The sequence below is a fragment of the Phocoena sinus genome, chromosome 4, assembly GCF_008692025.1.
Source record: "Phocoena sinus isolate mPhoSin1 chromosome 4, mPhoSin1.pri, whole genome shotgun sequence".
NCBI lineage: Eukaryota > Metazoa > Chordata > Mammalia > Artiodactyla > Phocoenidae > Phocoena > Phocoena sinus.
In genome coordinates, this window is record NC_045766.1 from 37751269 (window position 1) to 37765091 (window position 13823).

Genomic DNA, 13823 nt, shown 5'->3' on the forward strand with positions numbered 1-13823 from the left:
CTTTTTTTTTTTTTCTGTTTGGCTTCTGTCTCTCATGATGAAGTCTTTCATCACATGATTGATTTTCCTTTGTTGTATAATTACTAAAAAGTTAACAAAAAAGTTTGTAGAAAGAAAGTTTACAGTGGGGAATTCCCTGGTGGTCCAGTGGTTAGGACTTCTTGCTCTCACTGCCAGGTGCCTGGGTTCAATCCCTAGTCGGGGAACTAAGATCCCACAAGCTGCATGGCGCGGCCAAAAAAAAAGAAAAAGTTTACTGTGTTCAAGGTTTGGGCTTGGTTATAATACTTGCATAATACTTATATATCTTCTTCCAGGTACTGTTTAGTTTTTGGAGAAAAGAATCCTGTATCTGAATTCTTGGATCCAAGCACACACAAGGCTACAGTATTTACTGTTAGATTGTAGACTTTCACTTAATCCCTTTAACTTTTAGTTGAGCATCTCTCTGCCCTTTTTTACTGTGCCCCTGGACCTGGTGCTTCACTGTTTCATCATTTTTCCAAAATGAACCACCTCTTCTGCTGGGATTGGGGAATAGTAGTCACTTATCTGGGTTGGATGGCAGAGGGGACCTAGGAGATTACTTTTTTTACAGGCTTTCATCCAATTCCCTTGTTTTTTAGTTCTGCCTCATTGTGCCTGCTATGGTATCTGGTGTCTCGAATTCCTGATCCTTTCTGATTTTTGCTATGTGAATTGGCTTTTCTCCTGTTGGAATTCTCTGCAGTTGCTTGATGTTCAGCTTTCTTAGCTCTAAATCCTGCATCTGTTTTTCATTTGCTAAAAATTTGTTGACATATCTTGTCTACTGTTCGTGTTGTTTTCTCCTCTGGTCTCTTTATCCTTGTGCATTTATGCTTTTTTATCTTTTACTCTAATTTTAGTACTTGTTAAACCAGATAATAAATAAAAACTCATCTTAATTTATATGGTTATTTGCGGGTAAAGAAAATTCTTAACTGTTTAAAGGTGAAACCAAGAAAGGAAGAAAGAGACAGGAAATGAGAACAGTTAGATGATCACTATTACTCAATTATGTACAAATTTCTTAATGAAAATACAGACACACAGAGATATGTGGTTACATGTGGTATATAATAGATATATGGATATAAATATGTAAATGGATATTATATACACACATTTAAATATATATATGTATATATGTACATATATACTATATGTATATGTAGGATTTCCTAATCATAGTATTTTGAAAGCTGGAAAGGATCACGGTGATCTTATATGCAGTACAGTTTTGTTTTCAATGAGGAAACTGGCTTAGATATGCTAGTGATTTACTCAATATTTCAAAACCAAGTTTTCCCATTGTTTTGTTGAACTGTGAAATGTTAGAAATGTGAACAACTTTGAGGTTCAGAACTATATTTAAAGTCTAATTCTGGCTCCAGGTAAATAGCTTTAAGTCTTGAATTGAGTTATAATAGTGATTTTTCAACTTGTATTGCATTAGAGTCAGGGAAGGGATGGCTCACCTGGTTCTGAAAGCAAAGTTGTAATGTATTGCTTTCTTTAGAGTAATGATATTTAAGTTAATTTGAGTAAATATTAGAGGAAAGTGTGAGATTTTTGTTTATTTGATCCATGAACTATTTATCCTATTATATAAGATGAATCTTGCTTTTATGTGACATTGAAAGGTAGCTAATACTTATTTTAGTAAAAAAATAAAATTGCGTATGAGAATCTAACTTAAAAGTAAGACAAGTAAGCTTCTTATAAGCTAAGTTACTGCCTAAATATAAAAACCTTATATTCTATTTCTGTAATTTTTTTCTTTTGTATACTAAATATACAAATATACCATAGCCATATAGAATATAATTAAAAAAGAGAAAATTTACCCAGTTTCCTCACTTAAATATCAGTTGTCTTCATTTTTGCTCTTACTTATTTATACATAGTTTCTTAAATTTAGTCTCTGTACATGCAGTTTTAAATAATGCTATAATGCATATCTTCATGAATATATCTTTTAAGAAAAACTTTCCAGATATATTCCTAGAAATAGGATTGCTTTGTCAGAAAAGTAGCAACATTTTTATGACTCTTTATTTAAATTGCTTAATTGCTTTCTGGAAGGATTATATCACCACTTTATATAGATATTAGTAGTGTAAAGAGTTGACTTCATTTTTGGTACTTTAGTTAACAATACTGCATCAACTTTGGTACATTATTTAACATTTCCTCCCTCAAATTTTACAAGTGACGTGGTGAGGGTGTATTGATTCAGTTTTTTTTTTTTTTATAAATTATTTATTTATTTATTTATTTATTTATGGCTGTGTTGGGTCTTCGTTTCTGTGCGAGGGCTTTCTCTAGTTGTGGCAAGCGGGGGCCACCCTTCATCGCGGTGCGCGGGCCTCTCACTATCGCGGCCTCTCTTGTTGCAGAGCACAGGCTCCAGACGCGCAGGCTCAGTAATTGTGGCTCACGGGCCCAGTTGCTCCACGGCATGTGGGATCCTCCCAGACCAGGGCCCGAACCCGTGTCCCCTGCATTGGCAGGCAGACTCTAAACCACTGCGCCACCAGGGAAGCCCCAGTTTGGTTTTTTAAAAAATTTATTTAACTTTTATTTATTTATCTTTGGCTGTGTTGGGTCTTTGTTGCTGTGCGTGGGCTTTCTATCGTTGCAGCAAGTGAGGGCTACTCTTTGTTGCGGTGCGCAGGCTTCTCATTGCAGTGGCTTCTTCTGTTGTGGAGCATGGGCTCTAGGTGCGCAGACTTCAGTAGTTGTGGCGTGTGGGCTCAGTAGTTGTGGCTCACGGGCTCTAGAGCGCAGGCTTAGTAGTTTTGGTGCACGGGCTTAGTTGCTCTGTCGCATGAGGGATCTTTCCAGACCAGGGCTCAAACCCATGTCCCCTGCATTGGCAGGCAGATTCTTAACCACTGCACCACCAGGGAAGTCCCAGTTTGTACATTGTTGATGGTTAATGAGGTCTTCTTTTAAAAAAATATATTTATTTATTTGGTTGCGCCAGTCTTAGTTGTGGGAGGCAGGCTCCTTAGTTGTGGCAGGCGAACTCCTTAGTTGCGGCTCACGGGCTCCTTAGTTGTGGCTCGCTGGCTCCTTAGTTGTGGCATGCTGATTCTTAGTTGTGGCATTCTAATTCTTAGTTGCAGCATGCATGTGGGATCTAGTTCCTGGACGAGGGATTGAACCTGGGCCCCCTGAATTGGTAGCGTGGAGTCTTAACCACTGTGCCACCAGCGAAGTCCTCCAATGAGGTCTTATCCATTTAAAATATTAGAATTTTCAGTTAGAAAAATGTAACTCTAAAAGATAGTAAAATATCTTTTATCTTTAGGGAAATATGAGAATATAGGTAGTTGATCCCTAAACCAAATATCATATAATTAACAATAAATGCAACTTAAATTATGAGGAAATTGTTATTAAGAACTGTCCTCAGGGCTGACTCTTTCTGGGAGACATTTGAAAAAATTTAGGACAAGTTTACATTGTTCATAAATTGTAAAAACAGTTAAATGATAGAGCTAAAAGACTGTACTAGAGCTGTTTCTCTTGTCTTGTTAAGAAGACTTGTACATTTAAAATTTTACTTTAAGTAAGACATTTTAAATTTTTTTTTTTTTTTTTTTTTTTGCGGTACGTGGTCCTCTCACTGTTGTGGCCTCTCCCGTTGCGGAACACAGGCTCCGGACGTGCAGGCTCAGTGGCCATGGCTCACAGGCCCAGCTGTTCCGTGGCATGTGGGATCTTCCCGGACCGGGGCACGAACCCGTGTCCCCTGTATCGGCAGGTGGACTCTCAACCACTGCGCCGCTAGGGATGCCCTTAAATTTTTACATAGTTAAAAAAATTACTGTATTGAATTTCATCCATTGTGCCATTATGTTAGAAATAATTTTCTTTGAATTTAAACCTGTAGAAATGGGACGCCGGTCATCTGACACTGAAGAAGAAAGCAGAAGCAAGAGAAAAAAGAAACACCGTAGACGGTCTTCTTCAAGTAGTTCTTCAGATAGTAGAACATATAGCCGAAAGAAAGGTGGAAGGAAATCAAGGTCAAAGTCAAGATCTTGGTCCAGAGATCTTCAGCCTCGCTCACATTCTTATGATAGAAGGTGATTTTCATAATTTTACTTACGTAGTAGTGAGAGTAACATTCTTTAGAGTTCGTATGTTTCTGTGCTTTTAATTTTTCTGGGTAAAACACTTTTCTTTTTGTAGTTATATATTTATGAGTCTCAATCTCCAAAGGGTTTTGTTTTGTTTTGTTTTCCCCCAGGCCCAGCGCATGAGTCTTCATCCTTTGTGTATTCTTTGTAGACGGGAAGATACAAACTGGTATAGTTCTCATACCATATTAGTATCTGATAATATTTGGGAGGCAAGTAATATTTGATTATATTTTATTTTAGACGCAGGCATCGATCGAGCAGTAGCTCTTCTTATGGCTCTAGAAGAAAACGAAGTCGAAGTCGTTCAAGGGGTCGAGGGAAATCCTATAGAGTTCAGAGGTCCAGGTCAAAAAGCAGAACAAGAAGGTATGCCATATCAGATATTTATTGCTTTGTAACACACTATCCCCAAATTTAGTGACTTAAAGCAGTAATCATTTTTTTTTTCATAATTTACAGTTTTGACTGAGCTTAGCTAGCAGTTCTTCTGCTAGTCTCATCTGGGGTCGCTTATGTGGTTCTAGTTATCTGATAGCTTGACTGAAACTGGATGGTCCAATGTGGTGTCATACAGTATCTGGCATTTGGTGCTGGCTATTGGCTGTTGGCTGGGGGGGTTCCTTAGTTTCCCTGTGTCTTCTCATCCTCCAGTAGGAATGGCTGGGCTTTTTCACATGATAGAGGAAGTATTTCAAGAAGAACAGAAGTTGCAAAATCTCTTAAGGTCTAGCCTCAGAAATAATCCAGTGTGTTATGGAGTGAATGTTTGTGTCCCCCCTAAATTCATATGTTGAAGTCCCAAGCCCCAGTGAAATTGTATTTGGAGATAGTGTCTTTATGGAGCTAATTAAAGTTAAATAAGGTCAAAAGGGTGAGGTCCTAATCCAATAAGGCTAGTGGCCTTATAAGAAGAGAGAGAGAGATCTTTCTCTCTCTTTGAGCACACACTCAGAGGAAAGGCCATGTGAGGACACATTGAAAAAGTTGCCATCTATAAACCAGGAAGAGAGCTCTTATCAGGAACCAGTCAGCTGGCATATTGATCTTTGACTTTACAACCTCTGTGAGAAATATGTTTCTGTTGTTTAAGCTGCCCAGTCTATGGTATTTTGTTATAGGAGCCTGAGCAGACGTGATGTCACTCCACCTGCATTTTCTGGCTGTGCTCAAGGTCGAATAATACAGAGCATAGCCTATCTGGAGAGAGTTGTCCGTTTTGGATAATGCTAGAAAATATGGTTGAATCGGATGGAGACCGTGGTATGGAGGCACTTGATAGAAGCAGGTATTCAGAAGTTATTGAAGGTTTTTGAGAAGAAGAGTGCTAGGATAAAAACAACATTTTAGGAAGATCAGTTTCTTTTCTCTGTTTAGTTTTTCATTCTATTAGGCTCTAGTTGTGGGGGTATATTAGCAGCCTGATTTTATTATCTGGGCATAAAATTCTATAAATCTCTCTGAATCTGAAGTTGGATAATAACAGTAAGTCCAAATGTTTAACTTTTCTGGCCTTGTATTATTTGGCCTCAGCCTCTTCTCCTTTGTACACACACAACATACACACAAGCCATTCTGTGTTACATGCCTTTTGTTCTCCATCTATGTCTCTGAGTTGCTAGCTTTGTTTCTTTGAGCATGCTCTTTCTTCCAGTTTCTTATATTATGTCTACTTTGAGAAGTTTTCCTACCCTTTAGTGTTCAGTTCTATTTAATCTCTAATTTTCTTCTTCCTTAAATCCTTTTTTGATTTTTACCTTTTCACTCCCAAGTCAAATTTAATCCATCCTTTCTCTGACCCACCATCACATTTGATTTCTGATTTGTAACAGTTACATTGTGAATATTATGTTTTTGTTATTCTCATATACAGTAAACTCTTGCAGGGCAATCTCTTGGTACCTAACATAATGCCTTGCTTGTAGAAGCTGATTACCAGAAAACAACTTCAGTTGAAAATTTCCTGTCAGTGAGAATAGAAATAATAATCCATGCTTTTGTATGGTCTTTTACATTTCGTAGAGTATTTTCATACACACTTTATCAGTCAATGACATTTTGATTAGGAAAATACAAGTCACTCAATTCCAAGCATCAAGGTTTTAAGATGGGGAATTAAAGGCTTATGTAACCTTTGGAGGGGCTCAGGGAATTAGGGAAGCTGTTACTGATTATTTTAGCCTAAGCGTGGAAGCTGCTTCTTTGCTTAGAAGTCACTGTAAATCTTAAGAACTCTGGGTTTGTAGCACCAAAGTGTGTGGTTCTCAAGAAACTACTTACCAGGAAGCTGCTTCTCTACCCAAGTATCTACCTATTACTTCCTCCAGAGGGGAATCTGGAGACGTTAATTTCTTCTCTTTTGCAGTGCAAGGAAGACTTTAAAAGGAATCGCAGTGGACATCTAGTCAGCAACAAATTATCCAACACACATGCATTTTACTAAATGTTTTGAGTTTTGTAACTGTCAGGCTGTCATGCAGGGTAATACCTTCATTTTGTATATGAGAAAGGAAGTTCAGAGGTTTATTCAAAACAGCAACTTCTCAGCCTCTTGCATCGACACTTCTGCATTTAACTGCAATAACTAAATAATCTGGAGACACTGCAAAGTCCTAAATTTTGAGAAAATACTTTATCCATGTTTTATACACAACATTATTTTGGTAATGTATTTGAGGAATTTATTCTTCAAGATATTTAAACTAAATGAGTTTCTAGGTTAAACTTGGTTTAAGAAGAAAATTGAACAACTCATTCTTTGAACAGTTTAGTTAATTAAGACTTTAATTTAAATAAACAAGCTGTAAGTACATTAGTTCCTTAATATGTGCAGGGGATTGATTCCAGGACCTGCTGCAGGTATCAAAATCTGAGGATTCTCAGGTCCCATGGTTGGCCTTCCGTATCCACGGTTCTGCATCTACATATCCAACCAACTGTGGATTGTGTAGTATTGTAGTATTTTCTTTAAAGTTTTTATTTATTTATTTTTGACTGTGTTGGGTCTTTGTTATTGTGCGTGGTCTTTCTCTAGTTGCGGAGAGCGGAGGCTACTCTTCATGCAGTTCGTGGGTTTCTTTTTGCTGTGGCTTCTCTTGTTGCAGAGCATGGGCTCTAGGCGCATGGGCTTCAGTAGTTGTGGCTCGCATGCTCAGTAGTTGTCGCTTGCACGCTCTAGAGCACAGGCTCAATAGTTGTGGCGCATGGGCTTATTTGCTCCATGGCATGTGGGGTCTTCCCGGACCAGTGCTTGAACCAATGTCCCCTACATTGGCAGGCGGATTCTTAACACTGCACCACCAGGGATGTCCCTATTTTTTAGTTTTTATTTTACATTGGAGTATACTTTTATTTATTTTATTTTTTTGTTTTTTAATTTTATTTTTGGCTGCATTGGGTCTTCATTGTTGAGAGCAGGCTTTCTCTAGTTGTGGCGAGCGGGGGATACTCTTCGTTGCTGTGCATGGGCTTCTCATTGTGGTGGCTTTTGTTGCAGAGCATGGGCTCTAGGTGTGCGGGCTTCAGTAGTTGTGTCACGTGGGCTCAGTAGTGTGGCTCACGGGCTGTGGAGTGCAGGCTCAGTAGTTGTAGTGCACGGACTTAGTTGCTCCGTGGCATGTGGGATATTCCCGGACCAGGGCTCGAACCCGTGTCCCCTGCATTGGCAGGTGGATTCTTTTCTTTAAAATTTTATTTATTTATTTATGGCTGTGTTGGGTCTTCGTTTCTGTACGAGGGCTTTCTCTAGTTGTGGCAAGCGGGGGCCACTCTTCATCGCGGTGCGTGGGCTTCTCACTATCGCAGCCTCTCTTGTTGTGGAACACAGGCTCCAGACGTGCAGGCTCAGTAATTGTGGCTCATGGGCGTAGTTGCTCCGCGGCATGTGGGATCTTCCTAAACCAGGGCTTGAACCCGTGTCGTCTGCATTGGCAGGCAGATTCTCAACTACTGCACCACCAGGGAAGCCCAGCAGGTGGATTCTTAACCAGTGCTCCACCAGGGAAGCCCTTGGAGTATAGTTGATGGACAACGTTGTGTTAGTTTCAGGTGTACAGCAAAGTGATTCAGTTATACGTATACATGTATCTATTCTTTCTCAAATCTTTTCCCATTTAGGTTGTTATATAATATCGAGCAGAGTTTCCTGTGCTATACAGTAGGTCCTTGTTGGTTATCCATTTTAAATATAGCAGTGTGTACATGTCAATCCCAAACTTCCTAACTATCCCTTCCCTCCACCTTTTCCCTGGTAACCATAAGTTCAGTACTGCAGTATTTACTGAAAAATAATCCACGTATAAATGGACCCTCACAGTTCAAACCCATGTTGTTCAAGGGTTAACTGTAGTGAGTTTTTCAAAGAAAAAGTACTATGTCATTCTAAATTTACAGGTACATTGTTAATGATCTCTGTGCTTTTTAATAGAAAAGAGTGATTTCAGTCATGCAAAGTCAGATACTTTCACAAAACTTTGTTGTTACATGTCTAAAAAACAAGATGAAGCATGTTTTGAGGGATGGCAGAAGGAGGGAAATCAAATGTGTGAAGTTGCTGCAAGTTCTGTGGATAAGTTATAATTTGATGATTATGCTTTTTAGTATAGTTTCTATATTCTTCTTGAAGTACTCAAGTTGTGACATGTATCCTGTCACTTCCTTTTACAACAGTAAGAAACCTACTATTATTCGCAGTATATTTACTTATTTCCTCAATTCTAGGATACACAGAAAGTAGTTACAAAATTGCTGATATGTACCACTTTGAAAAACAAACTTAAAGAGTCAGATATTTTTTATGGTTCTTTTTATCTTTACTCTGGGGTATTTGGTTCCCCTCTCCACTTTATTATGGTTAGTTTCTTTGAAGGTTAGTTTCATTTGTTTCTGTTTATATTTCATTTTAAGTTTTTTTATCCCCTAAGTTTTTAAATTGTATTTACTTTTTGGTCCCCCTGCCTTTATTTTAGTATGTGAAACATTAACATGGTTCCAAAAGACAGCACTGTAAAAGGTGTGCATGGAGAAGTATCATGCCCCTTTATACCTTCTATCCTGTTCCTAACCACCTCCTAGAACTAATGCTATTAGTTTGTGTTTTAGCTTTCCTCCGTTTCTTTTTAAACAAAGTAGTGGTTATATCTATGGCATACTATAGATACTCTTTGCACTTTGCTTTTTCTATTTACTAATATATCTTGGAAATCACTATATCAATTAATAATACTCTTACTCATTTTTTATAGCTGCTTATTGTACTTCATTGTGTGAATGTATCATGATTTGTTTAGCCAGTTTCCTAGGTATGGATCTTAAAGACAGTGCCAAAATTTTACAGTTACTAAAAAGCTGTCATGAATAACCTGGTGCTTGATTATTTTTGTACTGTTGGAGGTGTATCTTCAGGGGAAATTCCTAGAAGTGGTATTGCTGAATCAAAAGGTAAATAAGTTTGTAATTTTGTTGGAAATTGCTGAATTCCTCTCAGTAATGTAAGAGAGTTCTGTTTCCTCATAGCCTTACTGATGGAATGTCATTTTTATTTTTTATTTGATTTTATTTTTAATTGAAATTTATTTATTTTTTACTAATTATGATTAGTTTTATTTTAACTGAAGTATAATTGACTTACAATATTATATTAGTTTCAAGTGTAAAACATAGTGATATTTTTATATGTTATATCATTTTATACATTTTATACAAAATGATCACCACAGTAAGTCTAGGTCTGTTACCGTACAAAGTTATCACAATATTACTGATTATATTTCTTATGCTGTGCTGTTATAGTCCCTTGACTTATTTTTTTTTTATTTTTATTTTTTGCGGTACATGGGCCTCTCACTGTTGTGGCCTCTCCCGTTGCGGAGCACAGGCTCTGGACGTGCAGGCTCAGCGGCCATGGCTCACGGGCCTAGCCACTCCGTGGCATGTGGGATATTCCCGGACCGGGGCATGAACCCGTGTCCCCTGCATCGGCAGGCGGACTCTCAACCACTGCACCACCAGGGAAGCCCCCGTTGACTTACTTTGTAACTGGAAGTTTGTTCCTCTTAATCTCCCTCACCTATTTCACTCATCCCCCACAACCCCCTCCCCCTAGCAACCATCAGAGGGTTGATTGTATGTGAACCTGTTTCTGTTTTGTTATGTCTGTTCATTTGTTTTGTTTTTTAGATTTCACATATAAGTGAAATCATATGGAATTTGTCTTTTTCGGTCTGACTTATTTCACTTAGCATAATACCCTTTAGGTCCAGGTTGTCACAAATGGCAAGATTTCATTCTTTTTTATGGCTGAGGAATAGTCCATATGTATGACATCTTTATTCATTCATTTATCCATGGACACTTAGGTTGCTTCCATGTTGGCTATTGTAAATAATGCTGCAGTGAACAAAGGGGTGCATATATCTTTTCAAATTAGTGTTTTTGTTTTCTTGGAAAAATACCCAAAAGTGCAATTGCTGGATTGTATGGTAGTTCTATTTTTAATATTTTGAGGAGCCTTCATACCGTTTCCCATAGTGCCTGTATCAATTTACATTCCCACCAGCAGTGCACAGAGGTTCCCTTTTCTCTACATCTTTGCCAACACTTGTTATTTGTTGTCTTTTTGATAATAGCCATTCTGACAGGTGTGAGGTGATATCTCATTGTTGTTCTAATTTGCATTTTCCTCATGATTAGTGATGTTGAACATCTTGTCATGTGTCTGTTGGTCATCTGTATGTTTTCTTTGGAAAAATGTCTGTTCAGGTCCTCAGCTCATTTTGGCTTGATTTTTTTTTTTTTTTTTTCTTTTTTTTCTGCAGTACGCAGGCCTCTCACTTTTGGGGCCTCTCATGTGGGATCTTCCCAGACCAGGGCACGAACCCGTGTCCCCTGCATCGGCAGGCAGACTCCCAACCACTGCGCCACCAGGGAAGCCCTCTCAGCTCATTTTATAATCGGTTGTTTGTTTTTTTGATGTTGAGTTCATTGTATATTTTGGATATTAACCCATTATCAGATATGTCATTTGCAAATATCTTCTGCCATTCAGTAGGTTGGCTTTTGGTTTTTTCGATAGTTTCCTTCACTGTGCAAAAGCTTTTTGGTTTGATATAGTCCCATTTGTTTATTTTTGCTTTTGTTTCTCTCGCTTAAGGAGACGTGTCCAAAAAATATTGCTAAGACCAATGTCAGAGAGCATACTGCCGTTTTCTTCTAAAAGTTTTATGGTTTCAAATCTTAAATTTAAGTCTTTAATCTATTTTGAGTGTATGTTTGTGTATGGTGTGAAAAAGTAGTCCAGTTTGATTCTTTTGCATGTAAGTGTCCAGTTTTCCTAGCACCATTTATTGAAGAGTGTGTCTTTTCCCTATTGTATGTTCTTACCTTCTTTGTTGTAGATTAATTACCCATGTTAAGTTTGGGTTCATTTCTGGGCTGTGTATTCTGTTCCATTGAGCTATGTGTCTGTTTTTGTGCTAGTACCATACTGTTTTGGTTACTTTTGCTTTGTAGTACAGTTTGAAAGCAGGGAGCATAATACCTTCATCTTTGTTCTTCTTTCTCAAAATTATTTTGGCTTTTTGGGGTCTTTTGTGTTTCCATACAAATTTTAGAATTATTTGTTCTAGTTGTGTGAAAAATGTCATGTGTATTTTGATAGGGATTGCATTGTATGTCTTCTTTTGAAAACTCTTTGTCCAGATCTCTGTCCCTTTTTAAATTGGATTGTTTGTTTTTTGCTATTGAGTTATATGAATTTTTTTTCTTCCCCCCCTTTTTTAATAAATTGAAGTATAGTTGATTTACAATGCTGTGCCAGTCTCTGCTGTACAGCAGAGTGACTCAGTTATACACATATAGACATGCTTTTTTTAATATTCTTTTCCAGTATGGTTTATCACAGGATATTGAGTATAGTTTCCTGTGCTATACATTAGGACCTTGTTGTTTATCCATTCTAAATGTAATAGTTTGCATCTACCAACCCCAAACTCCCAATCCATTCCTCTCCCTCCCCCCTCCCCTTTGGCAATCACAAGTCTGTTCTCTATGAGTCTGCTTCTGTTTTGCAGATAGGTTCATTTGTGCCATATTCCAGATTCCACATATACATGATATCATACAGTATTTGTCTTTCTCTTTCTGACTTACTTTACTTAGTATGATAATCTCTAGTTGCATCCATGTTGCTGCAAATGGCATTATTTCATTCTTTTTTATGGCTGAGTAGTATTCCATTGTATATATGTACCACATCTTCTTTATCCATTCATCTGTTGATGGACATTTAGGTAGTTTCCATGTCTTGGCTGTTGTGAACAGTGCTGCTATGAACATAGGTGCGCATGTGTCTTTTTGAATTGTAGTTTTGTGTGGGTATGTTTCTAGGAGTTGGATTGCTGACTCATATGGTAATTCTATTTTTAGTTTTCTGAGGAACCTCCACACTGTTTTCCATAGTGGCTTCCATAGTGGTTTACATTTCCACCAGCAGTGTAGGAGGGTTAGCTTTTCTCCACATCCTCTTCAATATTTGTTATTTGTAGACTTTTTAATGATGGCCATTCTGACTGGTGTGAGGTGGTACCTCACTGTAGTTTTGATTTGCATTTCTCTAATAATGAGTGATGTTGAGTATCTTTTCATGTGCCTGCTGGCCATCTGTATGTCTTCTTTGGAGAAATGTCTATTAAGGTCTTCTGCCCATTTTTTGATTGGGTTGTTTGTTTTGTTGTTGTATGAGCTGTTTGTATACTTTGGAGATTAAGCTCTTGTCTGTCGCATCATTTGCAGATATTTTCTCCCATTCAGTAGGCTGTCTTTTCTTTTCTTTTTTTTTTTTCCTTTAATGGTCTCCTTTGCTGTGCAAAAACTTGTAAGTTTGATTAGGTTCCATTTGTTTATTTCTATTACCTTAGGAGACTGCCCTAAGAAAACATTGGTATGATTTATGTCCGAGAACGTTTTGCCTGTGCTCTTTTCTAGGAGTTTTATGGTATCATGTCTTGTGTTTAAGTCTTTAAGCCATTTTGAGTTTGTTTTTTTTTTTGTGTATGGTGTAAGGGTGTGTTCTAACTTCATTGATTTACATGCACCTGTCCAGTTTTCCCAGCACTACTTGCTGAAGAGACTGTCTTTTTCCCATTTTATATTCTTGCCTCCGTTGTTGAAGATTAATTGACTGTAGGTGTGTGGGTTTATTTCTGGGCTCTCTATTCTGTTCCATTGATCTGTATGCCTGTTTTTGTACCAATACCATACTGCTTTGATTATTGTAGCTTTGTAGTACTGTAAAAATATGGAACACTTCACGAATTTGCATGCCATCCTTGTGCAGAGGCCATGCTAGTCCTCTCTGTATCATTCCAGTTTTAGTATATGTGCTGCTGAAGCAACAAGCACTGTATGAGTTTCTTATATACAGTTGACCCTTTGAACTGCAAAGGTCCACTTATATGCCAGTTTTTTCCAATACATATGTACTGCGGTACTACACTATTGAGTTTGGTTGAATCCATGGATGTGGATCTGGGGATGTGGAGGGTTGAAAGTTATATGAGGATTTTTGACTTCAAGAGTCATCTATATTTTGGATATTAACTTGTTATTAGATATGTGATTTACACATATCTTCTCCCATTCAGTACATTGCCT

At 37.8% G+C, this 13823-nt stretch overlaps 1 protein-coding gene and 1 non-coding gene across 3 annotated transcripts in view; one reads left to right on the top strand and one right to left on the bottom strand.

Annotated features, from left to right (window-relative positions):
- Positions 1-13823, top strand: part of RSRC1 (arginine and serine rich coiled-coil 1) — a 464476-nt gene that overhangs the window by 5701 nt on the left and 444952 nt on the right. For both annotated transcript variants that reach the window (XM_032631166.1, XM_032631165.1), the window contains exons 2-3: positions 3923-4118; positions 4416-4541. In XM_032631166.1, coding sequence (XP_032487057.1) covers positions 3925-4118; positions 4416-4541 — 320 coding nt within the window. In that variant the 5' untranslated portion in view covers positions 3923-3924. The remainder of the gene's footprint in view (positions 1-3922; positions 4119-4415; positions 4542-13823) is intronic.
- Positions 13462-13571, bottom strand: LOC116753750. Its single transcript, XR_004349851.1, has one exon. It is a non-coding gene; the product is annotated as a U6 spliceosomal RNA (small nuclear RNA).